General features: G+C 44.3%; 2 protein-coding genes across 13 annotated transcripts in view; one reads left to right on the top strand and one right to left on the bottom strand.

Annotated features, from left to right (window-relative positions):
- The window catches only part of BCL2L13 (BCL2 like 13), an 80,343-nt gene extending 72,569 nt beyond the window's left edge, over positions 1 to 7,774 (top strand). For all 7 annotated transcript variants that reach the window (XM_073319857.1, XM_073319806.1, XM_073319847.1 and 4 more), the window contains one exon: positions 6,670 to 7,774. In XM_073319857.1, the coding sequence (XP_073175958.1) occupies positions 6,670 to 7,479 (810 nt within the window). In that variant the 3' untranslated portion in view covers positions 7,480 to 7,774. The remainder of the gene's footprint in view (positions 1 to 6,669) is intronic.
- A 5,535-nt stretch (positions 7,775 to 13,309) lies between these two features.
- The window catches only part of BID (BH3 interacting domain death agonist), a 42,744-nt gene continuing 38,822 nt past the window's right edge, over positions 13,310 to 17,231 (bottom strand). For all 6 annotated transcript variants that reach the window (XM_073319915.1, XM_073319890.1, XM_073319908.1 and 3 more), the window contains 2 exons: positions 16,719 to 16,931; positions 13,310 to 14,595 (listed from right to left, as the gene is read on the bottom strand). In XM_073319915.1, coding sequence (XP_073176016.1) covers positions 16,722 to 16,931 — 210 coding nt within the window. In that variant the 3' untranslated portion in view covers positions 13,310 to 14,595; positions 16,719 to 16,721. The remainder of the gene's footprint in view (positions 14,596 to 16,718; positions 16,932 to 17,231) is intronic.

The following is a 17,231-nucleotide window of genomic DNA, read 5'->3' as shown; positions in this document are numbered from 1 at the left end:
CATCCATCACTGTGGTATCTGAGCACCTTTGAATATTGGATTAAGAAACATGACTGGTATCTATCCTGGTTCCTTCTCCATTCCTGTCCCTGGGAGTGGGGTAGGGAATTACAGATGGATTGTTTTGTGAGTACTATAAGCAGGAAATAAATTGGTATGTTGTGAAAAATGCAAAACTAATACTGGGTAAAGGGAAGGATAAATTCCAGACTGCAGAAACTGAGAAGAGAATTTAGCCCATAGTTCAGGTTATTGTCTAGCTTTCAATTCTTCTGGGTCTACTCAGACTCTGAAAACATTTAAGCTTCTTTGTTATGATCATAGATGGGTGTTATGTTTCTGTACGCTGCATTATCATGAGAATTCTATCACAATTTATGATTACAGAGAAACAAGTGATTAGTGATTTCAACAGCAAGTGCACAATGCTCAAAAGTATTTGAGCAGCAGGCTGACTTTTCACTATATCTATCCAATCCAGTTGAGATATGTCAGGATGATTTTGATCTTCATCCTGAGATTTCATCTGAATAGGACAAAAGGACATTATATCTGAAACTCTTTTCTTGAACGTGTCTGTCAGAGTTCCTCTCTAGCAGTCTTCAGGCTTGGGTGCAAAGTCTGTCTATCTGGGTTTGATAATGTTTGATTTTATTGTCTCCTTTTTGGGTAATTTTTTCTTTGCCCTGGTCTTTGGAAGAATGGTTGCTTCTCACCAGGCCATTGACTGAGCTTTTTTAAGTTAATGGTGAGTTCAGACTATTTAGTATTTTTCAAATTAAATATAATTTTAGAAAATAGAACTCAAGTTTTGCATTCTCTTGTCAGTCAATTATTACTCCTAGCACAGAGTGTGTTTTGGAATTCTAGGTACATGCACAGTGTCTGCATATTTTAATTTCTTTCAGCTCATTGAAAATGTTAAATAAACAGCAGCTAGCAAACACCTTTATCTGGCCCTAAACCCTACTTGATGAATTTCCCTTTATCATTTCCTAAGGCTACCATATTTGAACATTCAAAAAAGAGGACACTCCACATTGGGGTGCTGTCAGCTCTGCCCCCACTCTGCCCCCACTCTGCCCCAGGTCCTGCCCCCTCCTCGCTCCCTGGCCCGCCGCTGGCTTGCTGCGTCCCTCCTCAGTCCCCCACCCACCACTCGCTTCCTCCTACCTGCCACTAACCACCTCACTCCCCTGCCAGAAACCCCCATGCCCGCTCCGAGAACCCCTGCCCGCCGCTGGCTCGCCACTTGCCTCCTCACCCCTGCCTGCCGCTGGCTCGCTCGCCTCTTCAACCCCGACTGCCCGCAGCTGGCCTTTTCACACCGCTCCCCCCCCCCCCAGCTCACCACCTACCTCCTCACCCTCCTGCTTACTGCTGGCTCCCTCGCCGCTCACCTCTTTACACACACACACACACCCTCACCTACTCACCCCCCTGCCGCAGGTCCCTCTGCTCCTAGGATCAGGGGCAGCTGAGGGGTCTCCACGTGCTGCGCCTGCCACAAGCGCGGGCTTCGTGGCTCCCATTGGCCAGGAAAAGTGCCAATGGGAACTGCCGGAGCCGTGGAGTGGGGCTTGCAGGCGCTGGCAGCGCGCAGAGAGCCCTCCATGCCCCCTGACCCGACCCTAAGAGCCAGAGGGACCTACCGGGGGGCGAGGTGGGGAGTCCTGGCGGCACTTACCTGGGGCAGTTCCTGGCAGGTCCCCTCTGGCTCCTCGGGTCGGGTGGCTGGGTGGGCCGAGAGCCCCCAGACCTTACCCTAGGAGCCAGAGGGACCTGCTGGATGCTTCCTGGGAGCCACCGCAGGCAAGCACCGCCAGGACTCCCTACCTCACCACCCGGCAGGTCCCTCTGGCTCTTAGGGTTGGGAGGAGGGCTCTCTGCACGCTGCCGGCGCCTGCAAGCCCCGCTCCACAGCTCCGGCAGCTCCCATCTAGGATTACATACATCCCTATTTTCCCCGATGTTTTTAGATATTTAAAAATTCCTCTCAGATGGCAATTTAAGAGCTAAAAAGCCAGACGTGTCCGGGGAAAATATGGACATATGATAACCCTATCATAGAATCCTAGAATATCAAGGTTGGAAGGGACTTCAGGAGGTCATCTAGTCCAACCCCCTGCTCAAAGTAGGACCAATCCCCAATTTCTGCCCCAGATCCTTAAATGGCCCCCTCAAGGATTGAACTCACAACCCTGGGTTTAGCAGGCCAATGCTCAAACCACTGAGCTATCCCTCCCCCCTATCATTTACCCTCTCTGGTTTTGCAGTTAGTTTTTAATCCAGATGATACTTCTCACATGCAAGCCAATTTAAATGAATTTTTCAAGTAAGATTTTTGTCCTGCATTTTACCAAATGTTTTAATAAAGTCCAGATATTTTGCAAAATTAGTGGAATAAGGGAATAAAGATTTTTAAAACCATGTAAAAAAGAAAAGGAGTACTTGTGGCACCTTAGAGAGGTTAGTCTCTAAGGTGCCACAAGTACTCCTTTTCTTTTTGCGGATACAGACTAACACGGCTGCTACTCTGAAACCTAAAACCATGTAGTAGTAGTTTTTTATAAACCCAAGTAGCTTATTCTCTTTATGTGTACTTACATAGCCCCTGTCACTGTAGTATTGCAGGGCCTCACAAGATGCTGTGTCAAGGCTGAATCCCCACTCTGGCACTTGGAGTGCAGAAGGTGGGGGCCCACAAGGATTTTAAAAATTAATACTGGCCACTACAGGCTTGTATTAAACTCCCAAGGTTACAGCTTCTCTCTGACCTTGGCTTGGTAAATGCTGCCACCACCCAAATGCAAAAAAACCCAACCCCTTTGGACCCAGGAAGGAGCACTTGGGAATTCCTCGCTATGGGGTACCCTCAAGCCCTTTCACTGGCTCCCACCCCGGGGGAAGAGCTATCAGCTAATCAACCAACATACACAAACCCCTTAGGACACCAAAAATCCAATTCTGTTCTTAAAAAAGGTAAATTTTATTAAAAACAAAAAGGAAAAAATACATCTGGAACTTAGGCTTTTTGCTAGATCTTAAAAAAAGGAATTACAAAAATTAAGTACCCAAAACAGCTTTCTTGGGGGTTCAGCTTAAAGGTTACAAGCAACAAAAGCATCTGGGGTTAGCACAGAGGAGATCCACAAGCCAAAATAAGAAATAAACCTGATCGCATCTAGCTAAACATTCTGATCTACTTATCCATTTGAAGTTCAGATAAGTAGTTCTAGATATGATCTGATGATTTATGATCATACCTGGCTTAAGGTTTACACAGCATTCCTGCTGTCCTCTGTTCCCCTCTTTCCTGGAGAGCAACAGACAAAGGGAAAGTTGTTTCCCCATTTTAAAAAGTTCTAGCCTTCCCATTGGCTCTTTTGGTCAGGTGCCCACTCTCCCCCCACCCCCCCCAGAGTGGTAGCCCTGTTAGTCTGTATCAGCAAAAGGAATGAGGAGGACATGTGGCACCTTGGAGACTAACAAATTTATTTGAGCATAAGCTTTCATGGGCTAAAACCCACTTCATCGGATGCATGCAGTGGAAAATACAGTAGGAAGATTGAGTGTAAGTGTGTGTGTGTGTATATATATATATATATATATATATAAAATATACACACACACATACAGAAAACATGAAAAAATGGATGTTGCCATACACTCTATAACGAGAGTGATCAATTATGGTGAGCTGTTATCAGCAGGAGAAAAAAACCTTTTGTAGTGATAATCAGGATGTCCCATTTCCAACAGTTGATAAGAAGGTGTGAGTAACAGCAGGGGAGGAAAATAAGCATGGGGAAATAGTTTTACTTGGTTTACACAACGCATTTCCCCATGCTTATTTTCCTCCCCTACTGTTACTCTCCCCTTCTTGTCAACTGTGGAAATGGGCCATCCTGATTATCACTACAAAAGGCTTTTCTCCTGCTGATAATAGCTCACCTTAAAAAACTGATCACTCTCGTTATAGTGTATATGGCAACATCCATTTTTGCAGAGTGTGTGTGTGTGTGTGTGTGTGTGTGTCTTCCTACTGTATTTTCCACTGCATGCATCCGACGAAGTGGGTTTTAGCCCACAAAAGCTTATGCTCAAATAAATTTGTTAGTCTCTAAGGTGCCACAAGTACTCTTCGTTCTTTTCACTTTTTTTTTTAAAAAACCTGGGGGACTTTTTAACCCTTTACAGGGCAAGCAAGTAGAGAACAGCTACCAAGATGAACTTTATAGCTAACTGTCTGGCTGGGTGTCCATAAAAGGAAGCTACACCCCACCCCTTCATTTATCACAGCCTGTAAGGTAAAATATTATCCCATTTTGTAGATGGGGAACTAAGGCAGAGAGAACTTAAATAACTTTCCCATGGGTCCCACAAGAAGCCTGTTGCAGAGCCAGGAATTGAGCCCAGATTTACCAAGTCCCACTTCACTGCCTTAATCATAAAACCATCACCTCTCTCTTTGCTCATAGTTACATTAGTCTCTGTGATGTACTTATTTTTTTCTTAACTTCCCATTACTTTTATGAAGGGAATCTTCCTGTCTAGCCCAGCTGTAAGTTCTAGGGTCCTTGGCTGACATGTGTTATGGAGGCAAGAGATTGAGGGGGGAGATGTGAACATTTGTGAGGCATCCAAACATTTTAAGTGCTTCCTTCTCACAGAAGCACCAGTCTCTTGTGTTGGTCATTAAGGAGTCTGTTGACATGCCTGGCAGAAAGGACGGAGCGGCTGTTCTTATTTTTATTCACTTTATAGGCACCTGCATTCGTTGCATATTAGAAAAGCAGTGATAGATTCATAAGGCCTAAATGACAGTTTGGGCTTATCAAAATGGATGTGTATTTTTCTTTTACTTCCATTGTAACTCCTGCAGTACAGTCCCTCCCACACTTGTGGCATTACAGTACACCTGAGCACAGTTACTGTGTGGACTGAGTGCTTTCACTAATACAGGAGGCTCATTCTTGCTATTGTTCGTGGTATCACTAATGGTCTTGAGTACAACACTCAATGCTTTAGGATTCAGAAATGAGTTACTAGAGACACACTGTGTCCTTCCTTATATAGTCTGGGGCATGATTGGTGTTGCTTCCAGCAGAGGAAAGGATGAGAACTTAATGGCAGCTTGCTTGTACAGTCCCTCTCTGATGTGGCAGTGTGCAGGTGTTGCTTTTGTCAACCTTTGCAGTTGTAAACCAGATTTGGGTGCACTCAGAATGAATTTGTGTGATGCGTGAAGAACATAAGGAGAGTTTGGATGTGGAGCATAGAGGGGCAGTAAACAAAGTAAGCATGGAAAGAGACAGAAGTAGGACAAGGAACTTGAACTCATAGATGTTAGGGGAGGTATCACTCCTGTACGTACTGTTTGTGAGAGGTGATGTGAAATTCTGCCTCCAAGAAGGAAGAAGGGGTGTAAGTATTTGAAGTGAGAAATTACTTGGAACAAATTTGGGAAGGTTACTAAGTTTCAGGTTTGGGGAGCAAGTGATGATGGGATTGTGTAGGGAAACTTGCTGCTGATCAAACAGAATGTAAGTGGAGAACTGAAGATACTTGAGAGAAGGGGTCTGAATGGAAGTGGAGGAATAATGAGTTGTGTAAAGTTCCGTATTGCAACACTGGCCAAATGTTCTTGGAAAATTTAAAAATGACTTTTGGTGGGGAGAAACAATCCAATTTTGTGTTTTGTTTCAAAATCTTTGTTAAGTCAAGAGCCACATGGCTAACATCAGGGTTTTTCCTCTGTTCCTTTTAAAATCTCATTTGTTGTCATACCCACCTGAGGTTTTCTTTTGCCTTTAGAAATAACTTCCTCTTGCAGCTTCTCTCTCAAAGTGAACTTCTTCAATAATAATAAAAGACTTGGCCAGTGGTTCTTGGATGGTTGTCTGGTCAACCGGGAGCCCACAAAGCTGCTCCTGCTCCAATGGGGAAGAGTCTTTCAGTCTTCATACACTGACATTTCCTACTAATTGGAGTCCAGTAGCAAACTTTTAGGATGTCTAGAGTTTTTTACCTAACTAAATAAAAAACTAGGCAACTCTTTGCCATTTGTGTGGCTGCTTTTGGTTGTTTTTATGGTTTAATTTAAATTGTTGTCAAATCTGTGAAGGATGCCAAAATTGAAGGAGTAACAAACAAGGATGGAACTCCTTTACAAACTAGTGGGACAGATTTTGAGCAGTGGGGGCTGCAGGTGACAGGTTTAGTATTAATACATATAAAGCCTCTATGCCCCTAAACAAGCAGTATAGCGCACACATAAAATGGGAGAGTGGAGAGGAAAGCAAGCTTTTTCACCCATTTTGTTAAAGCAAGTTAACTTTAATTTTTTCTGGTTACTGATGTCCTACATTTTATTCATATAACTAAGCACTATATTAGTTCTAGAGAAAGGTGGGATCCAAGGAGCAGCTCTGTCTTAAAAAATGGTCCCACTTTCTGAAAACTCCACTTGGACAAGGCAATTCTTGTAGCTCAATCTGAAACATAGAAGAGAGAAATTGCCCCTTGGCAAAGGCCAGCTGATCTTGTTGCAGAGCCTTGTGATGCTACCAGCCTGTGTTGCTCTTCCATGGAGCTGTTGTTTGAGAGGATGTGCTGTGAACTCTGCTTTTCTTTACTGATCTGGTGTGTTCTCTGCCTTTCTTCCAGGGTACCGTCTTTAGCCTGGATTCTGAAGAGGAGGAATACCATGCAATTGCAGAGGACAGCAATGACATCTACATCCTAACCAGCGAAAACTCTGGACAGGTGAGCCCCCCAGAGTCTCCCACAGTGACTACGTCTTGGCAGTCAGAGAGCCTGCCTGTCTCTTTGTCAGCTAGCCAGAGCTGGCACACGGAGAGCTTGCCGGTATCTCTTGGACCTGAGTCCTGGCAGCAGGTGGCTATGGATCCTGAAGAGGTAAAGAGCTTAGACAGCAATGGAGGTGGTGAAGAAAAGAGCGAAAATAACTCTTCCAACTCTGACATTGTTCACGTGGAGAAGGAGGAGATACCAGAGGGGATAGAGGAAGTAGCAGTGTCATCGGTGGCCCTGGAGTCTGAGGCTGCACAGGAGGGGTTCCTGGATTCCCCTTCTTTGCTGGAGATGAAGTCTCAAGCTGAGAGTGTGGCTGTTGAAAAAGCAATCCCTTCTGCACCTTTGCTTACAGAGGAAGAGGGAGAGGTGGCTGAGGAGCCTGTTGAACCAGAAATCCCCGTGTTGAGTAAACCTGTACAGAAACCAACCCCATCAGAAGAAAAGTCTGCCCCAGAACCTGAGAAAATACTGCCTCCAGAAGGGGAAATGAAAGTGGGGAAGGAGAGCCATTCGAAAGAAATGGAAGAGAAATCCCCAGCTGGAGAGGAGAAACCCATCCTGTTGCCAGAAGGCAAATCCATACTGCTGTATGGTGGGGCTGCTGCAGTCGCGATTCTGGCTGTGGCTGTGGGAGTAGCACTGGCCCTGAGAAAGAAGTAACGGGGCTCTCTTGCTGAGGAGGGGGGAGAACGTGGGATCCAAATTTTTTAGTTGCATTAACTAAAGGTTCAGCTGCCTGCTGTTAATTGGACATTTGTATAACTTAAACGGTGATGGGGTGAGGTTATTTGGTAAGGCTAAGGCTATGGACAATCATGTTTTTTAGTAGAATTGGAGTGGAGACTGTTTTTGTTTTTGTTTTTTTCCTGATTAAAGTACAGGGGTATTTTAAAAATATCAGTGTGCAAATTTCAGAACCGAGCACAAGTGCTGAGGAAAGGGGGTGCTTGTACACCGGAAACTGGAACAGAAAATTCCAGGGGCAGGAGAGGGCCGGTTGCTGCTAACCCCTGGAATTTTTAGCTTCCCTGACTGAGCTGTTGTTGCAGCTACCCTGTCTTGTCACTTCCCTTTGTGCCCCTTAGACTCTCTTAAAAACAAACATACAAAATAAACCAGCCACCTTAATCCTGTAGCATGAGGCTGGTCTCCCTTTTGTCTCAGCTTCCTCTCAGGTACTGCATTTCTCCTAACCTCCTAGGTTCCTTCTAAACCCTAGCTGGGAGAGTGCTCATACTATACCTCTTTTCTCACACCTATTTAGCCCCTTATGCTTCCTGAAGCCCCATCTTGTAAAGATGCTGCCTCTATATATCTGTTTTCTCTGAGTGCTCTGATGTTGGTGGGAGAGATGCACAGGCCTCCACCTCTGTGCTACGCGAGTGTGGAGGAGAGACACTACTGTTTGCTGGTCTGAGAGAACCTTTGGCTCCCTCTTGTGCATCCCACGTTACTGCCACAGATCAGTCACCAGAGAGCATGACTCTCATTTGGGTCACTGTGCCATTTTCATAAGGTCTTGATGCTAGTGCTTATTTAGTGGATAAAATATGACTACCCAGGATTTATAATGAAATTCAGAACACTGTGAGGCTGACATCACCTGTGAAATCAAAGGTTAAATGGTTGCTTTGTCCTTATCTTGGGCTGCAGTTCTATATTTTCTTGCATGAGTTAAGTACAGAGCGTATTTAGTCTTAACTCAGCCTTGGTTATGACAAACTGCCAGAATCCTTGATATTCAAAGTAACTGATGCTAGTAACTAAACCAAACAGCATTAAATATTTCCTTTGTTGTTTGCCTGTGGCTTCTGGCCCTAGGGTGAATGACGTTCTGGGAGCCAGCGTGGTGTAGTTTCCTAATGCAAGTTTTGCGCACTATGCAGAAATAATTGGTAAATGTTCCTAAATACTTTGCAGATTCAATAAATGATAATAAAGTTACTTTGGAAAAAAATTCTAGCCCCCTTCGTCACAACCTTTGTTCTTAAAATTTATAAGTGAAATCTTTAAGTTATTACCGTGTGCATTAGTTGGCCCAGATCAACCACGCGTATTCCTGTTTCATAGAGTGTGTGTGTATATGAATGCATGTGTGTACTGCAGCTTTATGGACATGGTCTTTGATTCCCTAGGTAAAACTGGTTTTCTTTCAGTGTATATGCTGGCTCGGGATAGATGGAGGTAGGTGAAAAGGAACTTGGGATAAAGTGAAAATGAAACCATAATGTACGATTTTTAAAGCATAAGACAACCTATTTTATTTCTGACTGTCTTACTTGCTGCCTAGGATATAATGGACCTGTCTTTTACTAATAATTGGGCTGAGAATAGTGTATTCCTTTTTGTCTTGAGCTTTTTATTTTCAAGTGAAATGAATTTGTATTTCTGTTCCTGTCCCTTCCCACCCCAAAATGCTGGCAGTTGACAAAACCCAGTAGTCCATGAATTTTGCACTCTAATCTTGAGCTAGGGTGGGTTTTGTAGATAGGTTTCTAGAGGTTTGAGCTGAGGGATTTTTTCTGAGGAACAGAGAATGGTGGGGAAAGGGTTATTAAAGCTGGTGCCCATTACTGTGGAAGGAACCTGCTTAGCTCAGGAATTTTGGGCTCTGTCGATCACATCCCTGTATATAAGCTGGGCTACTTTTACTCCATAAAAATTGTAGCAGGCTGGCCTTAGAAGTCTTTGTTGTAAAATTGAACTAGTTCTTTTCCCAGACACTTCTAGGTGCTCTGGTTGGGATCCTCATTGCTGTGCAGTGAGTGTGCAGTCTCGTCCTAGCAAGTATTGCCTCATGCTGCATAGATTTTTTTGCGAGGATGCAGTTACAATAGAGTGACACTGCTGTTTTCCTTGCCATAGCTTCCTTCTCTTACCTCCCTTCTCGAGAGCTCTCTGCTGTAGATATTTTATAGGAAGGACCCCACTATTACTCGTGTCAGAGACATGATACAATTTCCCGTTTAACTTCTATTTAACTTACTAAAATCAGAAGCATTTAAAATGATACGAGTCCAATAAGTAGAAACTACCCCAACCACAGTGGGGCTTTTGCTGTTCAATGTCTAGTTCTCCTCTGTGGAAGGTTCTTCTGTTACTTAACTTTATCCACACCCGTGTGGTAGGCCCCTTTACTAGTCTACAAAGAGCTGCTGCTGCCTCCTTCCCCTGCATGGTCCTTGCAGGCTGTTCTTATGGCTAGGGGCTGCTATCATCTCACTAGTGACCGTGAAATTTTGTCCCTAAGATAATATACTTTTATGCTTGGCAAATTTGAGACAGACAGGAGAGCCCCCCTCTCCTTAGTCTCAGAGTGGGTGCTAAAACTAGCCTCAGCTTTAGGTTAAGATTGGAGTACATTTCCCTGTGCATTCTGGATATTAGTATGCAAATTGTGAAATGCACTCTTCTCACCCCACCATAAAAGTTTCCTGTACTAGATACTCATACTGGGACTGGAGAAGAATAGTTTTTTACAGGCCCGGGGAGGAGAAATCATTTTCTACTAAGCTGAGATCAATAGGGATACAAGATTCAAGCATGTATTGTTAAATGGAAACACGTCTTCCATCACATTAACACAAACTCTTCCTACTGTGTACAACTGTTCACTGGTACTCTAGTCCCACACTGACAACAGTGGGAAAGGGAGAGGAAAAGGCAGTGGCAGCAGCAAATAAATCCTTGGTTAGGATTTTGTTGAATATTCCTCCCTCCCCATCAAGAAAATGCTCAGGGCTTTGACTGACTTCTACTTCAGTGGAAAAGCAGCCACAATCCCTGTTTTGGATTCGTTATTCCCTGATGATGATTCCCCTCATCAGTTCTTTCTAAGAAGTTACAGTTGGGAAAATATTCTCCTCCCACACTAGATTATACATTTGCTCATCTCCATGAGTTCCCACTAAGAATACTGACTCAAACCTTTTGGGTTTGAAGCAGTTGTAGCCAACCCTAGCTCTGGCCATTTGGTGGAAGTGATCCAATGAGGGGCAGATAAACTTAAAGAGTACAGTTTTATTGTCATGGGTTTGGAGGCCATGCTTTTGCTCTAAGGTTGACTGTGGATTAGGAAACAGGTAGACTTGCTCCCTCTCTTTTAAAGTATGTTAAGGCAATCCTGAACTGAAGGTGGTGCTGATGTGAAGTGTGCTGGCCATCTCTCCATGATAGAATGCTTACAGTTGGTAGAGGGGGAGACATTATCTACATCATTCATTGTAGTGTTACTTTTGTACTGTCATTCACATTAGTATTACTTGCCCTCACCCGCTTTTCCAAAACTAAGTGCCTCAGTGGGTTTGACCTTAATGAATTTTCTACCTTGAACCCTTTCTTGCATCTCTCTACATTTTGTCTGCTGCACATCCGTCATAAAACTACCAAGCATTTAGTATTTTTTAGCTGTAGCTGTAGACTGCTTTACAAACCGTTTCTCCCTCTGTAAAAAGGGGGACACAACCAGATACTCTAAGCCTAGAGGAAAGGATGGGGCCTTGGTCACCCTAAGTCAGATTCAGAGGTGGGATAGAACATATAGCATCCTGTTTCTCTGTCCACTGGACTGTGTTGCTTACAACAGCAGCAGCTATTCTCAAATTGCTCAGGCTGCCTGTAGTAAGCACAACATGGCCAGAAACTACTTTTGAAAGCTACCTTTGTGTTTGGTATTTAAAAAAAAAAACCCACCACAAAACCCCACTCTCCTGAGACAGCTGTGCTGCCAAAACAAGTATAGACATGGCTTTCAGAACTCTTCATTCTAAGGATGAAATCTCACAGGCCTCTCCATCTGAAATATATGCAGATGAATTATTCCTTTGTCTGATTCTGTGTACATTCCCTTATCCAGTAGGTTACAGGGGAGAAATTCTGTATTCTACAGTAGACTGTGGTGATATGTGAAACCGAAAATAAAACTGCATTTCTTTCCCCAGCAGGAAGCTGGGAGAGCAGTAGAAGCGGTGTATGGTTTTAATAAATTGGTTAATTTTAGCACTGAGAGGCAAGTGACATTACTTTGAGCCTGGCTGTAGTTTTGCTTGAGAGCTCAGCGAAGGCAGTTCCAAATCAGAGAGAGCGCATTCTAAACTACGACCAGTTCGCTGTGGGACAGGTATTTCACAGGGCTAATGATTGCAGGTACAGCAGCTATTGAAAGTACCATGTTGGAGTAGGGAGTATCTGAGTCATATGCAGTTGTTCCCGGGTTGGGATAATCACATTTGCCAAGGTTAAACTAGAGCCAGGTTAGTAGCTATTTAGCTGGAAAATCAAAACCACGCACCGTAGAGCTATCACCTATGTCTAAGGCAACTGAACACTTGATATAGTCCATGTTCATTGCTTTGCTTTTTAAAGGGTTTTCTATCATTTTAATTTAGCCTTTCTCCTATTTACAGTTGACCCTCCTTAGATCCCCTAGGCAGACTGCAGCTAATATCCATTTGTTCCCTTGTGGCTAGTGGCCTGAAGGCATGCTGTAGAAGGGAGCTTTGATGCCTAGTTAAAATCTGCATCAAAAGCAGCTTCTGATTTCCTTGCTCTAGCTGCTGAAAAAGTGAATTGTCTGACCCAAGACTGACTTGGGCAGAGCAGGTGCAATCATTGTTATGCAGCTGTGGATCTCTCCCATACTCCTGGTTTTCTGACTAAACCGTAGTAAGCCCTCTTCTTCTTTGAACAGTACAAGGCTCAAGATCCACTCAGACTAAGAGAGCCCCTTGGTTTGTTATACAAGCAGCAGCATTTAATGGTGTTCTTACAGGCTTCCTCTATGCTTCCATTCCGGTAGGTTCTCAGAAATGCAGTCAGCTGACTTGCAGAAAATGCCTTCACATCTTCCAGCAACCTTTTTTTTTAGTGTTTCTTTTAACGAGCAAGTGCAGCACCTGGGGGTGGGAGGTAATAACCAAATGGCACAAGAGGCTTCAGACAGTTTAATTAAAATATTATTTCCACAGTGTTAAAGTTCTCTCCAGCTCCAAAGCTCTATAAGTGAAATGTTATGTACATTTTTTTCCTTCCCCAAATGGGACACTGCTGTAAGACCATGACCCCAGCTTGCACTTTAATAAATGGTACAGTTTTCAAAAACAATGTGTGGACCTCTTCTTATGCTAGTTCCCTTCTGTCATCCTGTGTGCACCACCCCAAAGGCATTCCCGTAATCCAAATCCTCTCCCTTGGGCTGAGAGCATGCTGTTTAACTGAGGTAATGGTGCAGTCTGGTGTAGACAACCCCTTGGATTGCTTGCTCTTGCTAGGTGCTCAGCAAAATCCAGCTAGCCACATTCTCCCACCACCCTTTCAGCTCCAGTAAATGAAAAGGCTCATATTTCCCCTTGTTGTCTGCTATCCCTCTAAAAAGGAATCACTTTATAAAATTCAACAGAAACCTTAGGAAAAATTGATAAACTTCCAAGGACAATGGAATGCAGGAGACTGAATTCAGGTTTTTTTTTTAAGCACTTTCTTGCACACCCAGTTTGAAAATGGATAACAGCTGCACTGACAATTTTATTAAGTATAAAATATTTACAGATAATATAAGAAACAGCAACTCAGAGTTTAGTTTACATAAACTGTCAAGTTGAGACTGTGCATTCCTGGTAGGCCCACCAGCAGAGGCTCTAGGCATGAGTTAAAGATGATCAAGGTTGCCAGCCTCTTAGTCATTGACTACATGGAAGGACCTATTGAGTGGAAATTAAAGCTAGTGTGTGTCATGCTCAAGTATGACCAGATGAATGTTAATTCTGTTGCTTTTCTATAACTTTGCACATCTAAATCAGACACCATCCAGAGGCTCAAAAGACCCTGCCTCCCCTATTGATGTGCCTAGGGAAAAAACCCTGAGCGTATAGTTTACTCAAGAATTAGCTTGTATTTCCAAAGGTATGTCTTCATTAAAGGCACACCACTAAGTGTTAGGTGGTTGTCTCAACCCAGGCTGGCTAGCTAGCACACAGCATAGGGGTGAAATCCATTGCCCTAACGGCTACTGCTCAGAGAGGTGGATTACCTATCATGATGGGGGTGCGGAGAAATGCTTGTCCTTGTGAGAACAGGCCATACTACACTAGCATAGCTTTTCTAGGATAGCGTGCACAGTAGAGACGTTAACCTAACCTCTGCTTTTACTCGGTAACCCACCCGTTTTGTAGTGAGGCTAAATCCCTTGCAGTTGATTAGGACAGCATCTGAGGACCGTGCTCGGATAGACTAGAAGGGTTTGGCTTACTGCAGCACAAAAGAACAATAGGCCTTGCCTCCAGCAGACCTAGCACCATAGACATAAGAGCACAGCTTTGAAGTATAGGTATGCTGTGTGGCTGCTCACACCTGGGTTAACCCTGCAGGGAAGACCTACCCTAACAGGCTCACTGCCAACAGATCCTATCCCCAGTGCATGGGATAATGACCTAAAGTTTCAGTAAACACACCTGAGTGCACTGCCAACTGGCACTTCCTCCTAAGTCTTGGTGCTGGTGAAGACCTGTATGTCCCATTCAATATTTGGTAAAAGAAAGTAACAGGCAAGCAATAGTCCTACATGTCTCTGCTGAACAATCGCACAGCTTGAACAGTTCTCCTGTGTTGATCTCTGAAAAACCTAAAACATAACTAAGGGGTTGTGCTTCCCCCTTCATAGCGGAATTGCAAAAGAATTTAAACAAGGAAAAAAAGCAAAGTTTTAACGTTTAAAGTAAATACTCAAGAAGCAATCTTCTCCACAGACGTCAACAGCACTGGCTCCGCTCTCATCCAACTCTAAAGGGGACACAGAACAGGGGTTAGCAAAGGCAGCAAGACCGTATACATATTCTTAGTGAAATCCCTGTTATTCTTCTCTAAGGGAGAGCCTGACTCAGTCACAAATTCATCATCACAAGAATGGAGAGATTTTAAAAAGGAGCTACTGGAGAGGAATTTGCCCCTCAACCTGCTGTTTTTAATGACCACCACCCCATTTCTGTGTTCATAGCAACATACCTTGTGGCCCTTCTGGGAAATTGGTGCTATTTATGACTCCACCTGCCAGATTTCTGTCATTCTAAGGCCTGATCTACATGCAAAAGTTTTGCCAGCATAATCAACAAAATTATGAGTGACAAAAAAGTCAGCCCTACTGACACACAGTTGTGCTAGTGAGAAGCTCTAGCGCAGAGGCAGCTATACTGGCCCCAAAAAAGTCCTTTTGCTGGTATAGCTTATTTCATTTGGGGAACTGGTATAAGCTGCACGGGCTACAGTTCTGTTACCAATATGAGCTGGGTCTATATTAGAAAGAGTCTGCTGGTATAGCTACACATTCTAGTGCAGGCAAGACTTAAGTGTCAGCCAGGGAGCTAAAGGGCTGGTTCTCATGGCAGGAGCCCCACCCAGACACCTTCTCTTCTTCCCATCTAAATCTTGGGGATTGGCAATACACACCTGTGGATCTGTTTCTGCAGTATTAACCTGTAGGGAACTGGTTCTGTTGCATACTCTAGCAATAAGCTGCCCCAAGCACTGCATTAAAGTTTGAGTCACCTGAGAAGTGTCACTCTCATTTGGCCTTGTGCCACCACTCAAGACAGGTAGGCACTGGTAACCCACTAACACACCTGCCAGTCAGTTTTCAGACACAATTATTGTAGCCAACAGAGTCTAAAAGCTAAAACAACTATGGTCCAAATCCTGACCCCACTGCACAGCCTGAGGAGCTGTTCTGGAGCCACTGCACTATGTCCCATAGCTCATGTGCCCTCCCTGTGTTTGTGCAGGAGGAGAGAGAAGAGCTTGTGGATCTGAATAATTCCAGAAACGCTATACCTGCAGACTAGGATGCAGCTCAGCTCTACAATGCAGACGGTACTGACCACCTCCCAAGGATCCTGCCATGCACACCTCCATCCCCTTCTGCAGTGGAATGAAACTGCACCCTTTGCTCTCAGGTGCTTCCATGTCTAAAGGCTAGGGGGGCAAGTTTGCCCGTGTCAATGCACCATCACTGCCAAGGTTTCAAATTCCCAGTGGTACACTATGGGCAAAGTAGTTATTTTACAAAGACAGTTCCTTATTTATCAGAGTCCAGCTGCCTCCTCAGTAACAGCTTGGTTTAGCGCTCACTTTCTATGTCTCCGGCTTTGAAAACACCACCTCATCAGGACACTTTCAACTACAAATATTGGCTCACTGTCACTCCAACTGTGTGTTAGCTCCACAGACAGAAAAGAAAAATGGTGTCACTGTTTAAACATTTCCCCATCCTCTCCTTGCTGTAGCTGATCCTGTGGCACTAAAATTACTTTTACGTGGGAAACAGAGAGAGAAGGGGAACCCAGCAGGACAGAAATGGGTGCAGAGACGAGTGGAACATGATCAGAATAGGGGCTTAGTCTGGGAAACTACCTTCCTTGCTCTGGAGGAACTGATCACTCCTGGGCCCATCCATGCCACTCCCAGGAGAAGCTGCTGTGAGAACATGTGACTTACTATTCACACTTCCCCTTGCCTACAGGCACAGAGCTAGTGGACACACTGTGCTGGTGGAGGTCAACCTTTGGATTTGAACTCAGGTGAGCAAGTGGGTGGAGCTGCAAGTTTCTCACACAGCTCCCCCCGCAACTCCCCTTGGCCAGACTCATCCCCCAACAGTATCAGTACCTAAGCAGACTGGGACTCCAGCTCCTGCAGCAAAGCCTTAAGCGGCTAAGTAGAGACCATTGATTCTATAGGAATATAGATAGCAATTAGAGATGGAGGGAGCTCTGCTAGATCACATACAATCGCAGTCCCATCCCCAGCCAGGATTATTCCCTAAACTGCTTTGTCCAGAGCTGAGTTAGCAGGCTTCTGCCACTTTTCTTGGGAGACTCCCACAGCTTAGGTGACAGTTTGATGATTCTTACTTGTTATCCCAGGTTAACAATGTAATTGTGGAGGTTCTGGTTGATGTAATTCACAGTGGTGTTAAAGACACGGTGTAGAAGGGATGGCATTTTGTTTGCTACTGTTCTGGCTAAAACCATCGCTAGCACCAACATGGCTTTCTCCTGCTCCATTTCCAAAGGTATGGTTCTTACAAGCCCCTCCACTGTATTAGACAGACGTCTCATTATCTCCTGAACAGAGGGGAAAGAAAAATTACAGTAAATAAAATATCCCACTACGGCCTGTAAGAGTGACAAAACTTTCACCCACCTAACTGCCCCAAAACACTGCTACAATCCCTTCAATGCAGAAGCACACATGGACTCATACTGGGTGGCATTTCACACCTTGAGTGGCTTTTACGCAATGGGGGTCACCGTCATGAACTGCAGGATTTACACAGAACAGAAGTTACATATAGTGCTGGTAAATTTAAATCTATCTTTACAAACATGAAGTGAGATGTGGTCCCTGCCCTGAAGAGCGTACAT

The sequence above is a fragment of the Lepidochelys kempii genome, chromosome 1 (assembly GCF_965140265.1).
Source record: "Lepidochelys kempii isolate rLepKem1 chromosome 1, rLepKem1.hap2, whole genome shotgun sequence".
In the NCBI taxonomy this organism is placed as follows: Eukaryota; Metazoa; Chordata; order Testudines; family Cheloniidae; genus Lepidochelys; species Lepidochelys kempii.
The sequence above is the reverse complement of the archived record's forward strand: the minus strand, read 5'-3'. Positions and strand labels throughout refer to the sequence as shown.